The sequence below is a fragment of the Trichosurus vulpecula genome, chromosome 5 (genome assembly GCF_011100635.1).
Source record: "Trichosurus vulpecula isolate mTriVul1 chromosome 5, mTriVul1.pri, whole genome shotgun sequence".
Taxonomy (NCBI): Eukaryota; Metazoa; Chordata; class Mammalia; order Diprotodontia; family Phalangeridae; genus Trichosurus; species Trichosurus vulpecula.
In genome coordinates this window covers 255,203,499-255,228,278 of record NC_050577.1, presented here as the reverse complement: position 1 = coordinate 255,228,278, position 24,780 = coordinate 255,203,499, and the positions used below count along the sequence as shown (strand labels likewise).

The window sequence follows — 24,780 nt, the reverse complement described above, 5'->3', positions numbered from 1 at the left end:
TAGAGGGATGGGACGGTGTATCATATACGGAGCTAACCTCAGAGTTCATTAAGAACTGGGTTCAAGTCCCCCACCTCACACATACTGGCTGGGTGTGACTCAAGGCAAGGCATTTGAAACCTCTCAGTGCCTGCAAGTAGCTCTTTAAGACTAGAAGTTGCTGGTAAGGGTTGGGGGCATTACTGATGACTCTTAATGCCCACGACACTGAAGGTCTGGGTAAAAAGAAAAATTTAAAAAAAACCCTCAAAATAGCCACAATTTACAGAATTTTCTTTGCAGATTTATTTTCTGTGGCAGACTACCCATGGTTTAAAGAAAGTTTCACATTTTATTTTGCTGTGTTTTTAGTTACTATGGGTTCTTGAAAAGTTATTCATCTGGCACTTTAAATGTTGACAGTGCTGCTTACATCACACATATTTTGCATAATAAAGAAATGTTTTAGAAAACCAAGTACTTGTGAAATGTTGGTTAATGAGAGCCATGATGCTGAGGACCTGTAAAATTCAAGTCTAAGTACTTGTTGAATAAAGTATTCTAATAGATCAATAAATACTATAACAAAGTTTAAATTAATATCGAGAAATTGTTCAGTGTATAATTAGTAGGATTATTTAAAAATATTATTCATGGACAGTCTTCTTTTTAAGGCTAAATTGGTACTCTATAATACATCTGTATGAGCAGGGTGTTGGGCATATGGTATACATTTTATGGTAAATAGCATAAATTCTTTATAATGTATAATACACATTAATACTTCTAAATTATATAGTAACATCTGTAGCAGTACAAATGAAATATGCATGAATGGAAAACAAATTATACTTTTTGTGAAAGAAAATTCAGTATTCAATTAGTAAAGAATATGAAAAGTAACACTCCAGATATGAGTTTGAAAAATCTGAGATAATTGTACAATGTTAGATAATCTGATGGCAAGATTTTGTTTTTGATGTATCATGTATCTGAAGCATATATCAATTACTTATGAATTTGTCTATGACTGGATAAAGTATGTGTTACATTTTCCAGAACAAAATGCCAGAAACATCTTGCTAATAATATGTGTAACCTAATAGATGTTTCTTGGCAAGATTTGTTAATGAAAAGTGAAAAAAAAAAAGGCACTCAGTAATGTCATTAGGGTTACATACCTACTGGATTTTCCGTTATAAATCAGGCCTTTTCCAGTCTTCATAATTCTTTCATGCAGACAAACTCAAGACATATATTTCCTGACAGTCTCTCCCTAATGCACTTTTAATTAGTAAAAATTAAAGACCAAATTTTTATTATATTCCTAAGGTTTGGTGTTATTCAGTCATTTCAATCGTGTCTGACTCTTTGTGACCCCATTTGGGGTTTTCTTGGCAAAGATACTGAAATGGCTTGCCATTTTCTTCTCCAGCTCATTTGATGAGGAGGAAACTGAGGCAGACACGGTTAATTGCCTTACCCAGGTTCACACAGCTACTAAGTGTGTTAGGCTGGATTTGAACTTGGGTCTTCCTGACTCCAGGCCCAGCACTCTATCCACTGCACCACCTGTATATCTTATGTAGCATTTACAATTTACAAATGTACTTCATGTATATTTCCTCACTTAATCTCCAGAAAAAATCTTATGAAGTCTTCATTATCCATATTATTATTTTCCCCATTTGAGAGATGAGATAACTGAGTCACAAAGTGGTTGCCAGTTACCCAGGAGAACACAGCCAGTAAGAGACAGAGCCGGGATTCAAATTGAGGTCTTCTATTTTCAAATCAAGTGTTTTTCCATTGTACAATTGTTGTTCTCTTAATTTTTGTATTTTGTATTTAAAAAACGTAAATAGACCTTTTCTTTAAGATCAAAATCTTCCGTATCTTTTAGGTGGAATATTAGTATATTTCATAACTTACACTCATAGTTTTCATCGTTATGAACATCTTTTTCTTATGACAAAGTTTGACCCTGAAATTATGAAGCTACAGTAAAGGTATTGGGTTTTTTTTAAATTGCTTCACAAGAGGCTTAAATGATGAAGATTGAAATTCACACACGGACCTTCTCATTTATTCTCTTTTCAGACAGTCTCCCAAACACTGAGTACTAGCTTATTTGGGTTGCAAAAGGACAAAAGCACATTTTTTCATAATCCAATTATTATTAGTGGTGGCCTTTAAAATAAACAAAAGTAATAGTGATGATATCTTCTTAAAAGGGACAGAAGGCATTCTTATGGTCCTTATAAATTTTATGCAAGAGAGATAATATGTTTTTCATAGTCACAGAGAACTTAAACGTTACCTAACAGCGCAGTGGAGATTTTTCAGTTATCTGACTAGTATGAGCCATGCAGAGAGCTAAGTACAGTAAAGGAGAGTGGATTTATCTTATCAGAATTATACTGTAATTTATATTTGTCAACCCAAATGCTCCATGATGGATCCACAGATTGTTAGAAATAGAAGGAATTCCTTGAAATAATTCATCGAGTCAAAGAATCACGGAATTTTAGAGCTGAAAAATACTTTAGGGGCTATGTAAGCCAACTTATAATTGAAAAGGAATCTTCAGCAGCATACTGGACAAGTAGTTACTTAGTCTCTGCTTGAGGGGTGGGTAGGTGGCACAGTGGGTAGAGTGGCAGGCCTGGAGTCAGGAACACATGAATTCAAATCCGGCCTCAGACCCTTACTAGCTGTGTGACCCTGGGCAAGTCACTTAACCTCTGTGTGCCTCAGTTTCCTCATCTGTAAAATGAGCTGGAGAAGGCTCCAGTATCTTTGCCAAGAAAACCTCAAATGGGGTCATGAAGAGTCAGGTGTGACTGAAAAATGATGATGACAATAAAAGTCTCTCCTTGGAATCCTTCAGTGAGGGCAACCTACTACCTCCCAAGGCAGCCCCCAAACTTAGTCATTTTACAAATGGGATTCAGATCCACAGAGGAGTGATTTGCCTAATGTCCCATAGCTAGTAGTTAGTAGCAGAGTTGGGTCTTAGTCCAGGTCACTCAGTCAGTTGACAAACGCATATTAGGTGCTTAATATGTGCCAGGTATTGTGCTAAGTGGTGGGGGTACAAAGAAAGGCAAAAACATATTCCCTGACCTCTAGAAGGTCACATTCTAATGAAGGGGATAATGTATAAAAAATGTGCGTGTACAGTAGACACACAGAGTAGATAGAAAGTGATTTCAGAGGCAAGGCACCAAGAGTGGGAAAGGACCAGGAAAGGCCTTTTGAAGAAGGTGATCTTTGAGCTGAGTCTTGAAAGAAGACAAGAAGCAGAGACAAAGTGGGAGGGCATTGGCTGTATGGGAAGCAGCCAAGGAAAAGCCATGGAATCAAGAGATAGAGTATTGGACCTGAGGAAGGTCCATGTCAGGAGGCCCTTTCAGGTATCCTGGGTCATCTCCAGTCATCCTGATGAATATCATCAGGCCACTGGACCCAGATGGCTCTGGAGGAGAAAGTGAGGCTGGTGATCTTGCACAGCCCTCCCTCACTCAAATCAAAGTCAACTGCAAGTCATGTTATCATTTCCCTGATGCCATGGTCCTCTTCAGAAGTGAAGGACAAGCACATATGTCAGGAGGCCAATGTCATAGATCCTAGACTACACAGAAGGGAGTAAAACAGAAGTAGATCGGGAAGATAAGAAGGGGCAAGCAAGGTCGTGAGAAGCTTTGAAAGCCAACCAGAGGATCTTATGTTTTATTCTGGAGCTAATGGGGGAACTTATTGAGCTTATTGAGGAGGAGTGGGTGTGGTGGCAACTTGGCTAAACCTTGTATTTTAGGAATATCATTTTGGTAGCTGAGTCCATGGAGGGTGGCTTGGAGAGGGAGAGACTTGAAGCAGGGAGCCAAGGCAGAAGACTATCGTAGTAATCCAGGTGAGAGGTAATGAGGGCTTGCTTCAGGGTGAAGGGTGTGCCAGCAGAGAGAAGGGGGTGTATTCAAGGGATGGTGTGAAAGCAAAAGGGATAATTCTTGGCAACAGATTAAATATTGAGGGTGGTAGGGGGTGGTGGGTTTAAGAGAGCTGTTGAGGATGACACCCAGTTAACAAGATTCTGGCATCATGCAGCTATTAAGTGAATTTACCCACATAGCTCAATCTTCTAGTCAGTCTGTCAGCATTTACTAATTCCTTTACCACGTGTCAGGCACTGTGCAAGTTATTGCATACAAAGACAAACATGAAATAATCCCAGCCCTCAAGGAGCTTACATGCTCCTTGAGGAAATACCATGTACGCATATAAGTATAGAAAAAAAGTGTGTAGATGTATGCATATATGGATTATATATTCATGTTATTTTTCAGTTGTGTCCAATTCTTTTTTGCCTTGGACTTCAGTGACTCTGGAAGAGAGAGTGAGGCTGATGACTTTGTGCAACTCTGCATCACTTAAATCCTATTTACACTCAAGTCCTGATGACATTGGTCCTCTTTGAAAATGAATGATGAATAACAACATATGTTATACAAACTACATATGAGTTAATTTGGTTGGGAAGGTTGATTAGCTCAGCAAAGATTTCATGCAGGAGATGATATTTGAGCTAGGAATTCTAAGAGGTAGATTTAAGGAGATGTGCATGTAAGGAAGCATGAGGGATGGCCTGGACAAAGTCATGGAGTCAGAAGATGGAGTATTAGAAACAATGAAGGGGACTAAAAAAAAGGGAAATAAGCCTGGCAAGGTAGGTTGGAGCCAGATTGTGAAGGGCATTAAGTGCCCAAAAAAAGCAGTTTGTATTTGATTTGATCCTAGAGGTAATTGAAAACCACTGGAGTTTATTGAGTGAGGAGAAGAATACCAAGGTCAGACTTAGTCTTTAGCAGTATTACTTTGGCAGTTGTGTGGCAAAAGGGTTAGAGTAGAAAGTTACTTGAGCCAGGGAGAACAATTAGGAAATTCTTTCAGTAGTCCAGACTAAAGGGGATCAGAAGCTTCACTGGAGAGGTAGTCGCATGAGTGGAAAGAATGGGCCTTTTGTGAGAGATGTATAGTAGAATCAATAATACTTGACCATGGATTGAATACATTTAGCACTAAATGCCTAATATTTAAAAAAAATATTCTATTAGTATCATATTTTATATTGATTAATATTCAGTTGGTGCTAGGAAGATAAAGTCAATGGTGGTTTCATTTGGTTTGTTGGTGTGTCAATGTTAACTCAATCCCTAGGTTAGTTTCAATATGCTATGTGGCCCCCCAATCATCTGTCTAGAAGAATATGCCTTTGGTCATAGGGTAAACTGGGCAAGAAAGTATAACTACATCAATGATAATTCTTTACCACTACTAGAAAATGATCAGCTCATGTCCTACCTGTTATAAATAAATAATAATGAATAAGTAAATAAATAGACCTTCATCTGCATACAAAGCACAACACATTTTAATATCTCTGTTCTCAAGGAATTTACATTCTGCTAAGAAAAACTGTGTACAGATAAGTCCTTGCATCTTCACTTTAGTTTATGGTGAAAGAGAAGAGAGAGAGTCTGTCAGTTTTTCAAGGTTGATTAGATTTCTTAGAAAAAAATGTCTCTTGAAAAAGTCATTGGAAGGACATAATAAGAGAGTTCACAATTGGGATAGAGACAGAGAGGTGAATGGAAGTAGAGAAGCAAGATTGAAGGGAAAGGGGACTTGACAGCAGTGGGGTGAAAACCTCCAACTCACTGCCCGACCTTGGACAAGCCATTTACCATTTCCTAAGTCTCAGTTTGCACATTAAAAAAAAAAAGGAGTATTGGAAGAGATGGTCTCTAAAGACCCTTTTTGTTCTAGAATTCTGTTATTCAATGAAATATCGATAGGGTGATTTTGGATTTTGGAAGTCAAAGGACCTGGTAAAGGAATGTAAAATGGAGGATTTTCAAGGTAGCAATCAAGGAGAATGACTTTATCTGCAGCTTTTTTAGTTTAGTTTTGTCATTGAGTGCCCAAAAGAGTAATAGCTAAGCTGAGAACTAGGCCAGATCAACACAGCACTGGGTAAAATAAAAGGTTTTCAAATTTGCTTAAAAACTAGGTAAGTCAGAGAATCATGCTTTATCCATCCTTGACTATCTAGGAGAAAAAAGAAGTTCTTAAAGTCTATGTACCCCAAATATCATGATTGCATTGACCTAATTTTAGTTTGTATTTTTGAAGTGTGAGATGTGCACATTTAGATCCATCTCCATTGCCAACTTTCATGTGCCTGATCTGTGGTAGATCCTTCCAAGCTTGTGTTGGTTTGATCAGCCATAGTCCGATACACTGTACCTTGGCCCCAGCATAGTGCTGCCATTTTGGTCCTGTTCGAGGAGAAAGGACAAGAACCAAATAACCAACCCAGTTTGTATTGTCTCTACTTGTTCTCTGCTTTTAGTATTTTGTCAGTTTAGATTTAAAACCTGGTTTATATGATGATATAATTTTGGAAGTATGTGAATTTGAATTTGTAGATAATACAGATCTCTTTTTCATCTCCAATACACTATATTTATTTTGAAGTTTAAATAAAGCTCTGCATGCTAGTCTGTGGGATGGCTCCTTGACTTCCTTTTTGTGGGTGGTTACATGTCAACCCCCCTTTGCAGTCCATGGCTCCCCAGGGCCAGGAGGTATGGGAGAGAGAGCTATTGTTTGTGAGTCTTTTTGATTGTATGTGAAATGTAGAATGGAAATGAGGCTGTCTGTTTTTAATTTTTTTCCCTTCTGTACATTCTATGATGTTCTACTGAAGACCCATAGTAAAAAAAAAAAATTAAAAACAGGCAACTCTAGCTTGGTCAGAAGTTTCACAAGCAATCAGACAGATAAAATGACTTTCTCTTTCACTGTTACCTCTTGTTCACTGTAGTCCTTTACCAGAAAACAAAAACAAAAACAAAAAAGACCCCTATTTTTCATTATCTTGCTGTATAAGTTAGAAAGTATTATTTGAACCAAAACTTTTTTGAATGATGCCCCTAAATCCCAGGTTTTGGAGGCTTTACAACCTATATCAACAAGGAAATCATGACTGTCACAGTGTTTGCAATCAGATTCCAAAGAATATGGTAGCTTTCATATTATTAATGGCAGGAATAATAACAGATAGCATTTGTATAACATTTTAAGTCTTATAAAACACTTTACAAAATTTTTTTTTCATTTTATCCTCCCAACACCTCTAGGAGGCATAGGCAGTATTATTATCCACATTTTACAGACGAGGAAACTGATACTTGCCTAGGGACACATAGCGAGCAAGTATATGTGAGGCCAGACTTGAAATCAGGTCTTTTGGACTCCAGGTCCAACACCCTAGCCACTGTGGCATCTTGCTGTATATAATTAAAGTGGCTACTGCCTCTCATAATTAGTTTATCAAGGGATAAGATGTATTTGCTTGCCCCCAAATAAAACACATGTAACATGGTGGAGAATTTTAAGATTCAACTTTCCTTCTCTTTTGAGTCACCAGTTAGGTGAATGAAGACTGGTCAGTGTGTTTCACATTGTAGTGAACTTTGCCAGTCTCTCAAGAAAACCATGAAGAAATGGTACATAAATGTAACTTCTTTATATAGATAAGTGCATTGAGACAGATGGGTGAAAAAAGTGTGAGAGCTGGGACTAGAATTCAGGTAGACTGATTGCCCGTCCAAAGCTTCTTCCATACAATCTTACAAGTGAAATTTTACCATTAAGATTCTTAGCCCGAAATGTTAAACCATGTAGTATTTGTGCACAGTACAAGTTAAGAATATTAAATGAATGAATGAACTTTAAACATATTCAAATTTGTTGTGGGCAATAATTATATACTTGGGTTAATAAGTATAGGGAGCTGTCAAATATTTCACCTTATTTTTCAGTCGCCACCCTCTCCCTCCGCACATCTCGATCTTTTTAGATAGACTTTTCAGTCTTAACTCAGGACAACCTCTCCACTCACTTTGTTGGGCCAGAATGTTTGGTTACCTTGGAATGGTGAACGTGCCATCAAGAGGCAGTTTTGGATATGGAGATTTCTTATTTTGAGGGACTTTTCCAGTCCCTCTCCCCCTCAAAGGGGAAGGTGTCACTTCAGGGCACCTGGATCATCTTATAACTCACAACCGTTGATGGTTTTAATCAATTGAGAAAGACGCTTAAGAGTATACTAAACCCTCACACCCAGCCTTTTACTTCCATTGTTTAGAGAGCTGTTTAGAGTACTATTCAGGAATTCAAATGAAATAGTCCCTGCCCTCAATGAGTTTACAATTTATCTCCCCATTAGATAGTAAGTTCCTAGAGAGCAGGGACTCTTTTTGCCTTTCTTTTTCTCCCTAGAGCTTGGCACAGAGCCAGATATGTAGTAGGTGCTTAATAAATACTTGTTAACTATTTAAAGGAGAAAAAACATACAAATGAAACAACTTGAGAAAGTTATTAAGAAACATATAAATACATGGAAAATGATATAGCACACACTAACATGACCAAGGGATCAGGGAGCCCAGAATAAAAGAATGATCCAAATAGAAGTGACTTTAATCAGGTACAACTTCCTGATTTTGTGAAGGAGTTAAAGGAATATAGGATTTTTTTCCTCTTTCTAGAAAACTACTTTCTGATGTATAAATACAAATTTTAAGTATGAAAATCAGAAGACCATTTTTGTCATGCAACTGTTAACTATGGAAACATCAAGTCTTTTTTAATTCAAGGCATTTAAAATGGTCTGTTCCCTTGATATTAATTGAAACTTTTGTGCAAGTCTTAATAGAACATCCCAACTCAACCTTATCTATAGAATTGTCTTCCATAAAATCATTTAAAGTAGCAAGGAAGCCAGGAATGTGATCATTTTTAGAAATCAAGATGCAATTTTCTAAAGTATGGGAAAGAAAAAAAAATCACTGCTTTGTACATAGATAATCAACACTTTATTTTTGACTCCTGAGAGTCAAAATTTCCACTTTTTTCCACTTTTCCCACTTTTCTCACTATTTCCACTTTTACTTTTTGACTCCTTTTGACTCTGGAACATATCTCCTTTGTGTTTTGTAAAAGAGGACCCAAAAGAAATTAGACCAAGCTTAAAAGAAATTATGCAACCATGACATTAGCACATTTTTTTTTTTGGTGCTGCTTTGAGGTTACCACCACTGGCTATACATCATTACTCCAACTATAATAAATAAGGCAAAGACTAATTAAAATGTTTCAGTTGGGTAGAAGCATTGATAAGCCAACAATTTATAAACTCACATTTAAGGGTACTGTAAAATTGTCATCAAAAAACTTTCATTGACTATTCACCTGCATGGGCCTCCATGTTGATCTTTGTGGCCCACCATTGTAGGATTGAAACCTTGAGCTGGACAAAGCATTTGACTTCTAATTCCTTTATTTAGACTAAGAAAGTTCAGGTATGATGAGATGCAGCTTGGAACAGATATTTATTCATTTTAGAGTGCTAGCAAGATCAGTTAATAAGCTTCTAAGTATTGGGGATTACAATTGAAGTCGTATCTTATACTTCTTAGGCATAGCATTAAAAAATTTTATTTACAATGCCATTAGCAAACTTAAAGATCACAGCAAAATAAAAAAAGGAGTCTGTTGTACCTATATGTTTATTATCTTGGGGAAATAATTATTGGAATTATATATTTCATATTGAGAGAAATGATTATTAATAACCAATTAAGGGGGAGATCCAGGCTTTCTGCCTGTCCTGTTTCTTTGTTCAAAGGCCAGCCTTTGAAGGACATTAATGACCTTGGCCAAAAATTTACTCCTTTCTTGCCATTTGTGTTCCACTCAAGAAAGTATGGGTGGAGGTACATCCTTTGATTGACCAAGGCTGGGGGTAGTCTGGGTATAGAGATAGTCCAAGAGTGATGTGAGGTCACTCTTTCAGCTACTCATTGAAGTGAGCTCATTTCTCATTGTAATATTCATTCTCTCATTAATTGGTAACCAATCAGAACTGATTGCTACTCTTAGGAACACTCACTCTTCCAAGGGCAGAGTGAGTCTTAACTGTGAGCTCACTGCTATGACCAGTCTTTGGTATTCAAGAGCATCGCTGCCCCTTTATAATAAAATTCTAGCATTATTAATAAAATGATTAAGTATCCATAAACTCTCTTGAACTTTTAAAATGTCACAATATTGAAATATAATAAATAAGACTGAGGAGTGTACTCAAAATTAGTCAATAGATCTGATTTACTTATGAATATGAAGCTGGTGCCTTTACCCCAAAAAGCCATTCATTAGTTATTGTTCATTTATTTCAATGCCATTTATTGTGTTAATATTAAATATTTGCTGTATGTTAGGAAAGAGTGTTGGATTTGGAGTCACAAGATTTGGGCTAAGATTCTGGTTGTTTCCTGGGCAAGCTTGGGAAGGCTTCCATATTCCTCTGGACCTCTCTTTCCTCAAGCCCCTTCTGGCCCTGAATCTATTTAGGATGTTCATAGTACTGTGCTAGACACTGAGAAATTCAGTTGATTTGATTTCTTTGGCAGGTAAAAGTTCCAAAGACAGAAATTCTGAATTATCCAAGTTATATGAATTTCCTTGTTCTCATAGATCATTTGCACCTTTAAACAGCTGCTTTTTTTTTCTTAAGGATTAAAAAAATCATATTGCTTTTAAAGTTTTCAGTAAGAAGTATTGGAGCCTTAAATTTCATGGAAGCCAGAATATTGAAGACAAATATCTTGACATTTGAGGTCACATGACTATCTCAGGAATGTTTTTCCTGTATATGTCTACCTCTGAGAGCCAACTGAGACTTGGGCATGCTTGTACAAGTATTGAACTTCTCTCTGAGCCGCCCCCCTCCAAATCCCCACTCCCATACTTGGAATTTTTTGTAGTCTTTCTTGAATTACTGGAATGTTTAAAAAAAAAAGCATCCTAGGTCACAGTATATATTTTACATTCTTCCATTCTAAAAATGGACTAGATTTGATTTTTATTTTCTTCTCTTTATTTAGATAGTACTGAGAAAGTTCAGATATGACAGGATGCAGCTCGGAATAGATGCTTGTTTATTTTAGAGTGATGGTGTGATCAGTTAATAATCTTCAAAAAATTGGGAATTACAATAGAAATCACATCTTATACTTCTTTTGCATAATGTTTAAGAATTTCATGTACGATGCCATTAGTAGACTTAAAGATCACAGCAAAATAAAAGGGCGTCTGTTGTGCATATATATTATCTTGAGGGAATGCTTACTTATTGGAATTATGTATTTCACATTGCAGTAGAAGAAATAAGACTGAAAAGCACACTCAAAGTTAGGCAATAGCTCTGACTTACTTATGGATATAAAGTTAAGAAGCTTTCTAAGATTTTCTAGATTATATGAAAATCTTGTTTGAATCTCATCAGTGACTCAAATGCTCAAGAAATTCAGAGAAAATGAGAGTCAGTTGATTGACAATCTAATTTACTATGGAAAAACTGATCCTTGAATGCCCTGTGACCACCATTGATTTTACTTCCCTTTTTGATCTCAGTATTTTTATAACATTATTTAATATTGAAAATCACCACATACTTTACATTGAATAAGCAAGTTATTTGTAGTGTCTTTGTTCTCTAAATATTCTAAGCCTTGTTTTAACAGGATATGTATTTTTTAAAGATTAATTTTGAGGACATTGTTCTGGGCAAGATTTATAAAAGGAAGTCTTTCACTACATTAAAATATGATTTAGCATATATTTTAATGTAAACTGGCCACAATTATATTCTTGATAATTGTTGGTTGAATAAAAAGATATGCTTTTTTTTTTGTCTGTGAAAATTGTACATATTGACTTCTAATTAGGCACACTGGGGCTTTCATATAATGCCAAATAGGGTCACCATAAAGGAGATACTTCCTTCTTATAAGAACATCCTTTTAGCTGTTTTTTAAAAAACCCTCTAGGAAAGTCTCAGTTGGATGTGCTGTATAACCAATTCACAGCAGAGGGTATATATTACAGAGTAAATTACATATATATGTGCAAAGCCACTTGTGAGTTGCAATGTACACTATTAAATAGTAAGAAAACTTTTTTTTGGGTGTATTTCTAGACTGGTTTTAAGGTCATGAATCAGATGCTTTTTAATTTATTTGTTCAATGCAAATGTTAAGCTTCCCTGAATAATTACAGAATTATAGTGTCAGAGTGAACATACTTAAAAAAAAACAGGAAAGGAAGGGAACACACCTGATGAATGAATTGCTATGAGACTTTTAAAAAGGAGATAGCTTTTTCAAAATTAGCAAAGGCACTACATGATTTTTGACAAAATAGTGAGAAGGTAGTCTAGCCAAAAAAAAAAAAATTGAACCAGCAATAAAGTGATGAAGTCAGTGTTTATGATGAATTTTTGTCAGTGATGTTCTGTAAAAACTTAGCTTACTGAAGTTAGTTACTGTCCAGGAAGCTATTAATAATAAAATTTGCTTTTGAGAATTGGTTAATAGATAGTCATCTCATTGAGTTGTCTGATATAACAACACGAAAATAATTTCTAACGTATACATACTTCCTTTCACTACTAAATATACCTTTAAAGGTCTGTTACTTTAGGAAACAGCATTACCAGAGAATAAAAACCTACAAAAAGTTGACAACTTTAAATAAGCAATAGAACTTCTTGGAGACCAAAACTCACTTACAATATTTATATTTAAAGTTGAAAAGCCAGGATGTAGGAAAATTTCACTAATTTGGAAGGTGACCTTTAAGTGCACCAAAACCAAATAATTTGTAGGCTATGACACAGGGCGCATTCCTACAAAATTTGTGTGAATACTGCTTTAGTGGTTCTTGAAAGACAAACAAAGAAACCTGGAATGAAATCTTTATCCCCTCCCCAAAAAGATTGAGGCTAACAAAGCAGTACAGCAGCACTTTCAGAGCTTGCCATTAAAATGAGGGCTCTGTGGCACAGTTAATGAGATGGTTCATAGTGGAAAACAATCTGTTTTTAAGAATGCTTAGATCAAAAGTAATTTCTAATCTATGAAATAAAGTCGCTTCAATACCCTTCATTCGCTAGTAAAGCTTTTTATGTTTGCATTATTTACTTCAATCAGATGTTTTCAATTTTACCTTTTTTTCTCTTAGAAATACTTGACATGGTTAGTCAATAGTGACCAACAGTATTATTCTTTTTCTGAAAAAAAAAAGAAAGAAACATCTTTGCCTAAATGATTTGCAAGCATCTGTGCTTTAAGCTACTTTTTATGAACACTCCTTAGTAATGACTCAAGGTAAAAAAGCAGAAAAGCATCCAATGTTAGGAAATTGCAATCCAATACCATGTAATTTAAACCTGCAGTTGCTTCTCTTGTACTAAATGACATACAGATGGGTAGCTTGGTTCCCTCAACTTTGGGAACACAATTGGTCTTTTTATATGAATGAACATATATTAACAACAAAAATATTTTAGACTGAATTGTTTAATTGAATTGTACAAATTTTAATTACCTGAGCCATTAGAAAGGAGTAATTTTAAACAAGGCATTTTGTCATCTTAAATTTGAAAAATGAATTTCTCTGACAAAATGAACAAAGACAGGACACTTTTGATTTAAAAAAAAATACAGTTACATGATGACCTTTAAGCCTGCAACAGTGAGTAGAAACTGAAGTTCCTTTAACGGTGTTCAGCAGGTTACAGAAAGTAGTGAGATGGATTGATTAATTCTGAGGTCGGATGAGAGGGAGAGAATGTAGCTCTCTATCTCTTAGATAATTCAAATAGTTTAATCATTTGGTGTGCTGATAAAGACTTAAATATTTTGAGATCTAGTGATGTGAGGTACTCAACCAAAATGTCAGTGAAGATGGGCTTGCCAAATTTGTGTATGGTTACCTACACTGGCTTCTTTTGGGAGGTCAATGGAGGTCCAAGTCTGAGAGCCTGCAGGGTAAATTCCAGTGTGTATATCTAGTTTTTGCTTGGTATTTTTCTCCATTCATAGATATATTTTTTTCAAACAGTTGAATCAGTCACTGTATTTTTATTGCCTTGGCTGTGGATGCTGGTGCTGTATTTATGCCATCAGTCAGGAGGGCTGGTTAGCTAATTTTTCACGGGTTTATTTCATTGGGCCCACATGCTGTGAAATGAGATGCTTTGCAAAGTAAGAAACTAAGGATTATGTTTTCTTTTTTCTAACTCATGGTCCTTTCTATCACAAAAGCAACTGAGTGACATAATGATCAGGACACTTAAGTTAACTTTCTGTAACTTAAAAACAAAAACAATTTATTTTTTTACATTTTGGACCATCTGCAAGAATGTCTCCATTGTGATGGATGGCAAAGAAAAGCAATTTCATTGTAGCGAGTAATCATTGTGCTCTATTGGCTTTATATTTCTTTTCCATCATGTGTACAGGTAAAATAAAATAAGGCATATAAAGAGATGAGATAAAGAGATGTTGTCTGAACATTTTATCACAGACTATATGAGTTGAAATTAAGGCTGCCATTGCGATTATGTCTGCATAAAATTATTTCAGCATTCAAATGCATTTAATCAGGGCAATCTTTCTAGATTGAGGGTTCTTAACCTTTCTTTGTGCCATGGTGAAGCCTATCAACCTCTTCCCAGGATGATGATTTAAAATATATAACATTAAAAAAAATAGGATTGCAAAGGAAACCAATTATATTGAAATACAGTCATTAAAATATTAAAAAAAGTTCACTGACCCTAGGCTAAAGACCTCTGCTCTAGGTGTAGTTGCAAAAGGAAATGGTAGACTTCTGAAGAAAGAATGCTCTTTATCCTTCTTATTCTCTTCTTTTCCCCCGGCATTTTCTTTGGTTTCTCTAGAAGCTGGATAATTTAATTTTTTTAAATAAGCAGTTATTAAACACCTATTATTCATCAGGCACTATGCTAAGTGCTTTACAAATACCTCATTTTGTCCTCACAACAACCTTGGGACATAGGTGCTAAATGACTTTTGTATAGGCTCTTGACAATTTCTATCTTAATCTGTCCATTCAAGAAGACATCTCTCTTACACATTTGTTTCCAAAGTCTGCATAACCTGTTGTAGTGAACTGGTAGAATGACTGAGAACAATAACCTGGTAGTAAATGGAAAATATATCTGTAGGCATAAAGAAAAAAAAACCAATAAGGGGGTAGTTAACTTGCTCAGAGTAGAAATTTAATTATTTTTGATTTTAAGCCATACTGCAAGGTTGTAAAATCGCTGCTTGCCAGGTGGGAGGTTTAATTTGCTAGGCAGCCATTGTGCAATGGAAAGAACACTGACTGAGGAATCAGAGGACCTGGGTTCAAATCCTATCCCTGATAATCCTCTCTGTGTGACAGAGACACGTCAGGGATGTCACAATTTGCCAATGCCCAATCTATGAGATCATATGCCCATTACCCTGTATGTGCAGTATGTTAAAAAAGATTTTCAAGGTTTTTTTTTAATGGGATGTGTGTGTGTCTGTGTCTGTGTCTCTCTGTGTGTGAGGGGGTTGAGAGGATGGCTGCTGCCATTGAATGAATGGTTATCTCAACAAAATCTGGTCTCCCATCCAGTAGGCTTTGGCTGAAGCACTTTGTCCCTGCTCCAATGGAATCAGCTGGCCTTTGAGCAGCATTCTTTTAAAAACTCGGACTTGCTGAAATAATCAAGTGCAGTCCAGCTGAACCATCCTTATGCATTAGGGACCGGTCTGGTCATTGACAAGTGAATGCAGAAGCTTTGCTGTGGCCGCCGGCCAAAGCAATTATTCAGGATTTAACCTAAAAAGGCTCCTTCTCCCATATCCTCTCTTTTTTCTAGGGTCATGTAGGGATAGAAAGAACTGTAAGGTGGTCTTTTCCCAGCAGGAACTGAGGAAGCGACTGACACCCCTGCAATACCATGTCACTCAGGAGAAAGGAACTGAGAGGTGAGCCCATGGAGCCTCTCTCCCCGCTCCCCCACCCCTGCCCATAACTCCTCATTTCCTTGTTTTCCTCACTGACTGTTTTCAAGAATTCTACACATTTGCTAACCCCTACACATTAAAATCATTGAAAAGACAGAAATTATGCTGGAAAAGTCTGTGGCCTGTTTTATTTATCCCCCCCACCCTTGGCTAATGAATACTACTATATCTTCTCCCTAAAGTCGCAACACTTTTGTTAAGGACTTGCTTTTCATTTACTATGAAATGTGTGTAAGTCAGAGTGATTTGGGTAGATTGGGGAGGGGGGGTGGTGTAGGGAGAAGGAGGAAAGCATCACATTAAGCAAAAGCATGAGGAACAACAGCCCTGCACCAGAATGATGAAATTTTGAAGGTGGCCATTGTAAGTATAGACATTTTGGCTGCAAAAAGAAAGTAGCATAATTTAGTTCCTTTCCACCCCACTCCAATTTCTTTTTGAAGCACATGTGGAGAAAGTATTTATTGGCTCATTTGTGGTTGGAATGTCAAAAATTTTCAATAACTGCCCTCACATGGCTTTAGTCCTTGGAAGTTCGCCCTACATCCTGAAAAAAAGAGTGTGTTCCCTTTCAAGACTGTTTTTAGTGAATAAGGTCTCTCTCAGCTGATTCCAGCTCAAAGGTAAACTTGCCAAGGTCTAACCATTTTGTTGTCTAATTTATACCATGGAGCTTGGCACAAGGCCCTAACTTACCTCTGATCCAGATTTATTAATGATGTAACTGCTTGTTTCCATTCAAGACCTGAAAGGGCTCTTTGCCACACATGGGGTACTCGTTAATAGGCAACAACTCTCTTCCTGTCACAGTATATACTATTTACCGAATTGACCAAATGTTGAATCTCTGGCAAAGTTCGTCCTGCCACCCAAATTAGCTGGCAGTGGACCTTGGTTCTCAGCATAGGAGTTCTACGCAGATCGTGGCTGTTGTGTACATGACTAGCGAATGATTTAATGCCCACAAACAACCAGAGATTAGGTCATTCTTAAAAATTCTGTTTATAAAAAAATTGGACCTCATAAAGAGGGTGAAAGTATAATAAAAACAAGCTGTAGCACACATAGACTTTTTGTTGGGCTAGCACAGCTGATTTGTATTAACTGAATGACCTCCTAGCCTTTAAGATTGTTAACTTAGAAAAATATTCCCTTAAAGCTGCAATATTCCTCCTCAAACCCAAAAAGAAGGCTCCTCCAACTTGGAGTCTTGGCCTTAACTTCATTTTCTGACAGTTTACTCCTGGAAGGGACACTTCAGAGACTCCAAAAACTTACCCTTGGCTGAGAAAGACAATGTTCAATCTAAAGTATAGTCATTGATAGAAATGACCATTTTTTAAAAGCAAAAGACTTTTTCTGTGAATTATTTAAAGAATTTGACTTCAAATCTGTGCTCTTTTGATGTCTTTCTGTGCCTGTTCCCCTCTACAGAAAAATTAACATAAATTTGAGATATTCCAGTTTTTATGTTATTAATTCTTCATTTTGGGATGAGTTGATCCTCATGGATTTTTAAAGAGTTTCATTAGGGAGAGTTGCTCCAGCTTCTTCAAATGCTATTTTTTGTTTATTTTCTTCTCAGTGCCTTTGAAGGAAAATATACAAGTCATAAAGATCATGGAATGTACAAATGTGTTGTTTGTGGGACTCCTTTATTCAAGTAAGTAAAAGAGGACAAATATAGCTTTCGAACAATGGGGATCTGCATGTGACTGTGCTAAAACCAATGGCTTGTAATCACATCAGAGTGTGCAGTAACCTCACATTGTCTTAAGAGTAAATATTTCTTCTTTAGAAAATAGAAATAATTTGGAATTTTGTGAGTCATTATAAAATTACTAAGTTGTCAAACTTCTGATTTTCAAAAGGTCTCCTGAGTACTTAACTGTGAATTTCTAGGTGAGAATACACATTGGCATGTGCACAGACATGTAGAGCCAGCTTGTCCTGGCTCCTCACCAGAGCTGATTGTTAAATTGCCTTGGAAACTGGGAAGTGCTACAAATCAGGGCTTGACTTATTTTCTTAATACATATTTTCTTAATATTTATTTCTTAATTGTCTAGACTGAAGAACTTGATGGAGTAAATATTAATAAAACAGATTAAATTTAAGTGTATCATGCATATACATACATATACACATACATACATGTATATACATACATACATACATACATATATCTTTTGAGAACTGGATCTTAAACACCAGCACACTCCTCGGTATGTGTACCAAATACATATGTTTTTCAGACCAAGACAGTGCAGTTAGGTGGATTTGTAGACTGTTGAACAAACAAACCCAAAGAATGTCAATTTATAAATTATGGCAATCTAGAGGAAGTCCTGTAGGGTCCTGACTTAGGTCTCTCTTCTTATCTCCATCCTATTAAAAATTTGTATCAACATATCCCTGAAGACATGCTGATCAAATTTGCAGAGGACACATAGCTGGCAAGGTTATATTGGATAAGTTAAACTTAGCTCTGAGAGGATTTCGACAGTTTGAAAATACAAACTGAATATGACAAGATCAAATTTAAGAGAGACAAATGTAATGTTGTCTTTAGGTTCAAAAAATATAGAAAGGCAGAAAAAGGGAGATGTGGTTGTGTTTTCAAAAAGAGGTAGGGGTTTAATTGACTCCGAGCTCAGTATGAGGCAAGGGTGTGATGTGACTGTCAAAGTGGTGACCATTAATGGACCCTGCATATCCATGAATGCAAGAGATGATAGTTCTGCTGATCTTTGGGCTAGTCATGCCATAGCTAGATTGTTGCATTCAGTTTTGACCATCACCTTTTAAGAAGCACATTGACAAGACCAGTGACATGTAATAAGAAAGAGGGTGAATGGGATAGTGAGAGACTCAAAACCATTATCACATGATGACTGGATGAGGGAACTGGGGATGTTTAGTTTGGAAAAGAGGGAATTGTGGAGAGATTTGGAAACTGCCTTCAGATACTTAGATAACTATCTGTGTGGAAGAGAGATTAGATTTGTTGCACAAATGGGTAGAATTTACAAGAGGGGAAATTTAAGCTCTATTCAAAGAAGAACTTTATAATAATTAGGGATATACAGAAGGTCTATTTAGAACTAGGAGGGACCTTGAAGGCCCTCTGGTTTGGCCCATTCATTTTACAGAGAATGAAGCTGGAGTCTATGGAGGTTGTGTCTTGCCCAAGGTCATACAGATAGTAAACATCACAGGTGAGATTTCAGCTCAGGTCCTCCCCTGTTCAGGACCAATGCTCTTTCCACTAGCCACCATGTTACCTCCCTAAAAGAGATAATGAGTTCTTACCTAATGAAATGTAAGTTATCCATCACTGAAAGTGTTCATGAAGAAGCTCTGTAACTCTGTTAAGTAATGTCGTGGATAGGATGCTTTTGAAGAGAAGATGACTCCTAAGGGTCCACCCGATGCTGAGATTCTTCAGTTCTTGAAAGGATGAAACACCCTTTACAAAGCACTGTAGGTAGGCATGAAGGAGTCTTTGACTAAAACCCACTTAGAGAATGTTCTTGACCTTCTTACAGATTGTGAAATTCATCAAGAATTTATTTGTCCAAGTTGAAGAAATTTATCTCAAATCCCATAAATCAGTTCTGGAAGCACTTTTCTTCTGCTGAGCAGGCTTTAAGAAAGATAAAGAAACAATATTGATCTAAATTATTTTCACTTTAAAAAAGATTTTTGAGCTACTTTGATACTTAAATGGTTCTGTGATCTTAGCAATGTGGCTATTCCTTCTTGTGATACTGATTTCAATCCATTTATATTTTTTTCATCCTGTATGACTCTTTTCTATTTTACTCACCAAATTCGATAGTCTTTTCCAAGTCCTTATACCTCTTAACTTGTCTATTCTTTTGACACTGTTAACAGCCCTCTCCTCCTGGATACCCTCTCCTCTCTGGTTCTCCTCCTTCCTGTTTGCTTCTCAGTTTCCTTTGCTGGCTCATCATCCATATCATGGGCTGTAACTGTGGGTGTTTCACAAGATTCAGACCTTAACCTTCTTGTTTTGTATCTCAAAAATGCTTTCTCGGTAACCTCATTAGCTCCCTTAGGTCTAACTGTGTTCCCTATTGAAATGACTCCTTGTTCTATATATCCAGGCCCAGTCTTTCCCCTAAGCTTAAGTACCATGTCACTAAGTGCCTATTAGACATTTAAAATTGAATGACCTGGAGAAATCTTACACTCAGCTTGTCTAAAACTGAATTCATTTTCTTTCCTCCTAAAACCCTCACTTTTTCTAAACTTCCCTGTTTCTACCAAAGGCACCACCATACTTATGGTCTCCCACAATGTTACCTTGGCATTATCCTGGATTCTGCAGTCTCCTTCACCCACCCATACAATCAGTGGCCAAATCTTGTCATTTCTTTCTTCATAGTATCTCTCATATCTGACCCCTTCTCTCTACTCACACAGCCAGCACCTTAGTCCAGGCTTTCATCGCCTCTCATGTAGATTATTAAAACAGCTTTCATTAGTCTTCCTGCCTCATCCTCACTCCAGTCCATCCTACACATTGCTGCCTAGAAACTCTCCTTGAGTATATGTCTGCCCATGTGACTCCTCTACTCAACCAGCTCAAGTGGCTTCCTATTGTTTCTACAATCAAATAGAAACTTTTCTGTTTAGCTTTTAAAGCCCTATACAACTGGCTTCAGCCCGTCTGGCAAGACTAACTGGACATTGCTCTTCCTCCTACACTTTATTTACCTTCCTTTGGGCAGAGCACCCTGAAGTGAGGAGGGGAGAAGAGGAGAGAAGTTGCCCAACTGGAACTGGCCAGCTGGGTCCCCAGTGGGATCAGGCAAGCTTTTCTCAGGCAAACTTTTCTCTCTTCTTCATAAGTTCTCCATCTTTCATTTTTGTGCCTTTTCATTGGCTGTTCTCCATGAATATAATATACTGTATTCTTGCCTCCACATCTTAGAGTCTCTTTTTTCCTTTAAAATGCAGCTCATGCAACATCTTTTTCAGGAAGCCTTTTCCTGATTCCTCCAACTAGTAGTGCCCTAGTGGTATTTAATTACTGCATATATAGTTGTATGCATTCAATTTGTATTTATGTTTTATGTCTATATCTATGTATTTAAATATCTGTTATCTTCTCCCTTACAAGGTAAGCTCTTGTGAGTACGGATTGTTTTGTTTTTTATACTTGTATCCCAAGTGTCTAACACAGTTCTTGATACCTAATAGGTACTTAATAAATACTCATTGATTGATTTTCTTTGTCCTCCCATAAATCCTCCACAAGAGCTCACCCAGTCTTCTAGGGTCTTCTGTATCTCTTGAGATTACAGGGCTAAGAACTATATAACACATGCTGGACCAGAAGTGTCAAACATGTGGTTTGTGGGCCACAACGTGGTTTTCTAAGTCAATATGTGGCTCACAGGGACCCTTACACATGGTTAGTCCCTCTCTTTCTTCCCCTCCCCTCACTCAATTTGACACTACTGTTCTGGACAATAGGCATTCTTCATCCATTTAGTTTTTCTCATGTGAATAGTTAGATTGAACTCTGAGTGATCATGAATCTCATTTAGGAGGTTTTGCAGATTTCTGGAGCTTGATGAAATCAGGTCAAACAGGAGCATCTGGAGGATCTAATTAAATAAAGGAAATCTCTCTTCCCTTTGAACTTTGTGCAGGATATCCTCTATGACAATGGCAAGCACCTTTGATGAACATATGTTTTAGTGTTCCCCGATTCATAACTCACATGATATTATAATCAAAGGGTCATCTCTAATGAATAAAAATATATCTTTTGTATGTAAAACCTTATTAAAATATCTCTATGTGTATTTTTTTGTTTCAAAACACTGACATTTCCTATATTTAAAAAAAATTGAATTCAAATTAGTTCCCTGAAAGAGAATTATAAAAGTATAAAAACTCTTTTAACCATGAAATTTGTTATACATAAATGTTGGTTGAGAATCTGTTCTGAATTCTTGTATATTTATTCTTCATGTTAAAAAATCAACCCTTCAAATTGTCACCCATTTTCTCTCAGAAAACACACATCTTTACATTTCAACACTCTTGGTTTGTGTCATAATAGTTGATGTAACACTTAGGATAGTTGCTGAGCCATGTTAAACTTGTTAATATCCCAAATGGTAAAAATTGGCAACATCCCCATTGCTTTTAGGTTAAGATCCTCCATCTCTTTCCCTATCATGTGACTTAGCTGACTTGTGGAGCTAAGGAAGACTTACTGTTTTAAATAAGAAACAGAGCCACTCTAAGTGAAGGATTTATCCCATGTGAGATTTTGAGTCAGAAATCCTCAAAGTGAGACCCTTATCCAAACACAGGTAATGACAGGAGTCAGATTTCACATGTGTTGTGACATGGACTCCCTTTCTTTTAGCATTATTCTAGAAAAAAAAACAACATTTTTTCCTATTTTCTCTGAGATTTTTAGAGAGCAGCATTTTTAATTTTTGTTCTGGTTTTCCATTCCTATTGTTTGCTTCTCTTCATTTGTTTTCTTGGCTATTTGGCGGATGAGGGAGGGGCAGAGAAGAAAGAAATCCTTTACTTTGTCTTGCATTGTAGAGAGCAACTAGCTCATTGGCTTGGTGGATTAGTGGAATCACCATCAGTGGCCCTCTCAAGGGAGGTAGTTTCATGCTTTGAATACGAGGTATTCCTAAAAACAACTGAGGCTTTGTGTGTGTGTGTGTGTGTGTGTGTGTGTGTGTGTGTGTGTGTGTGTGCGTGCAGGAAAAAAAAGACAGGAATGAGGGAAGTGAAGAAAGAGTTGGCTGAAGAGAAGAATTGTATCAGAGATTGGGGAGAAAGGCACAAAAATAGGGAAATAGGGAAGTTTGGATGCGTGAAAACATTATAGGTATTAAAAATGTTTTATAAACGGCATGAGCTTGTTTTCTCATTCATACTCCTGGTATTTGGGCGAAAAAAAACCAACCACCAAAACGAAAAATTTCTTCCATTCACTTTCCTAGCACAAATAACATAATACAAAAAAGACCATTCAGTTGCTCTCAAGCACTCTCAAACTTAGTACTCTATCTTAAATACATTTCCCCCTGTGAACAATGTGCCACATTTTGCTGCTTTCCAGGCACAAGAACCTTATTGAGAGACTTCTTATAAACCAAATGTGTAATTTATTTCATGGTTCACATTTTTTTATGTGCATGAATTTTACTAAGCCAGTTTAGAAATGAGAACAAATGTGTATATATATATATATACACATTTATATATATATTTATATATATATACATATATATATATACATATATATGTATTATACAATATATATATATATATGTATATATATATATGTATTACATATATATATATACACATATATATATATATATTTATATATATATACACATTTATATATATATATATATATATATATATACGCACATGCATATGTGTGTATTCTAATTTTGTTTGCCTGTTAGTAAAGAGGCACATTCGATTTCCTTTAAATCTTAAAATTTCAAAAATTTTTTGCTTATGAAAGGAGCTAGATTGAAGGTACTTCAAACAGGATTCCATTTAACTAGATTCTATTGGTCATAGATCACCTACTATGTTGCTATGCTTGACACTGTATTGATACTGTGAGGAGCTTAAATGTTTTGTTATCTATGGCCTCAAAGATCTCATTGGACAGATAAACTAGACAAATGAGATGATTAAAAAGAGTAAAAACCAGTGCATATTTGTGTGAAAACGTTTGTCTTATAAACCCCTGCTTCCCGCCCCCCCCCCCAGCCCTCCACCCCCATGTCTAGTTCTATTTAGAAAGCTGTCACTTATAAGGTTGTGGGAAACAGAGCTTGGTATAGGATGAAACAGATGGGGCAGACTTCACAGAAAAGATTGAGCACAGTTTTGAAGAATGGGGACAGCTGGAGAAGTACATGATATGATGTCAAAAACACTGGATTCAGACTCAGAAAACCTAGGTTCAAATCCTAGCTCTTAAATGCACTACCTGTGTGACTTTGGGAGAGACTCTTATCCTTTCTTGGTTCTGGTTTCCTCATGTATAAAATGAAAGTGTTGGAACAGATGATGTCAAAGGTCTCTTCCACTCCTAAATCTTACAAAGCTATCATTAAACATTGTTGGGATAAAGACAAAAAAGTGAAACAATGCACTCCCGACCTCTGATAAAGATCTTACGTTCTAATGGGTGCAACAACATGTACGCATGAGTGTGTATAGAATATCATATCAACGAGCATTTATTAAGCAGTTACTATGTGTTAGGTACTCTGCAAATACAAGCAGAAAACCAATCTCTGCCCTCTAGGAACTTACATTGTAATGGGGGAAGATAACCCTTGAGGGAAAATAGGAGAGAGTGAGGGGTGGCAGAGATACCTAGAATGTGAGAGCATTGTAGGGAAAGTCTGGTGAATCAGCAGTGCAACCTGGGGAGGAAAGAAAGTATGGTGGGTTTGGACCTCCTTAAAGTGGATGGTTCTGGGAGGAATCATCCAATCAGGGGAGAGAGGGTACTTCTAATGTGAGAAGTAGTCAAGGTGTAGAGTCAGCTTCCAGGATGATAGAGAATGAACACAAGGTAATTTTGTTTTTTTAGAGGGGTGAGTAGCATACTAGTGGCTTCATGGTAAAAGGTAGCTTGAAGGAAACCAAATGTTCTGAGAGATGGAGGAAGGGAGAGGGAATGTGGAAAAGTATGGATAGGGTAGGTGGGCTGTATGCAGAATTGCAAGGCCATTATGGGTGAATCTCAGAGTCTTCTATATGG

General features: G+C 36.6%; 1 protein-coding gene across 1 annotated transcript in view; it reads left to right on the top strand.

Moving 5' to 3' along the window:
- Window positions 1-24,780, top strand: part of MSRB3 (methionine sulfoxide reductase B3) — a 200,866-nt gene that overhangs the window by 45,486 nt on the left and 130,600 nt on the right. Inside the window, exons 3-4 of the mRNA XM_036760234.1 lie at window positions 15,827-15,935; window positions 17,560-17,637. Of these exons, the coding sequence (XP_036616129.1) occupies window positions 15,827-15,935; window positions 17,560-17,637 (187 nt within the window). The remainder of the gene's footprint in view (window positions 1-15,826; window positions 15,936-17,559; window positions 17,638-24,780) is intronic.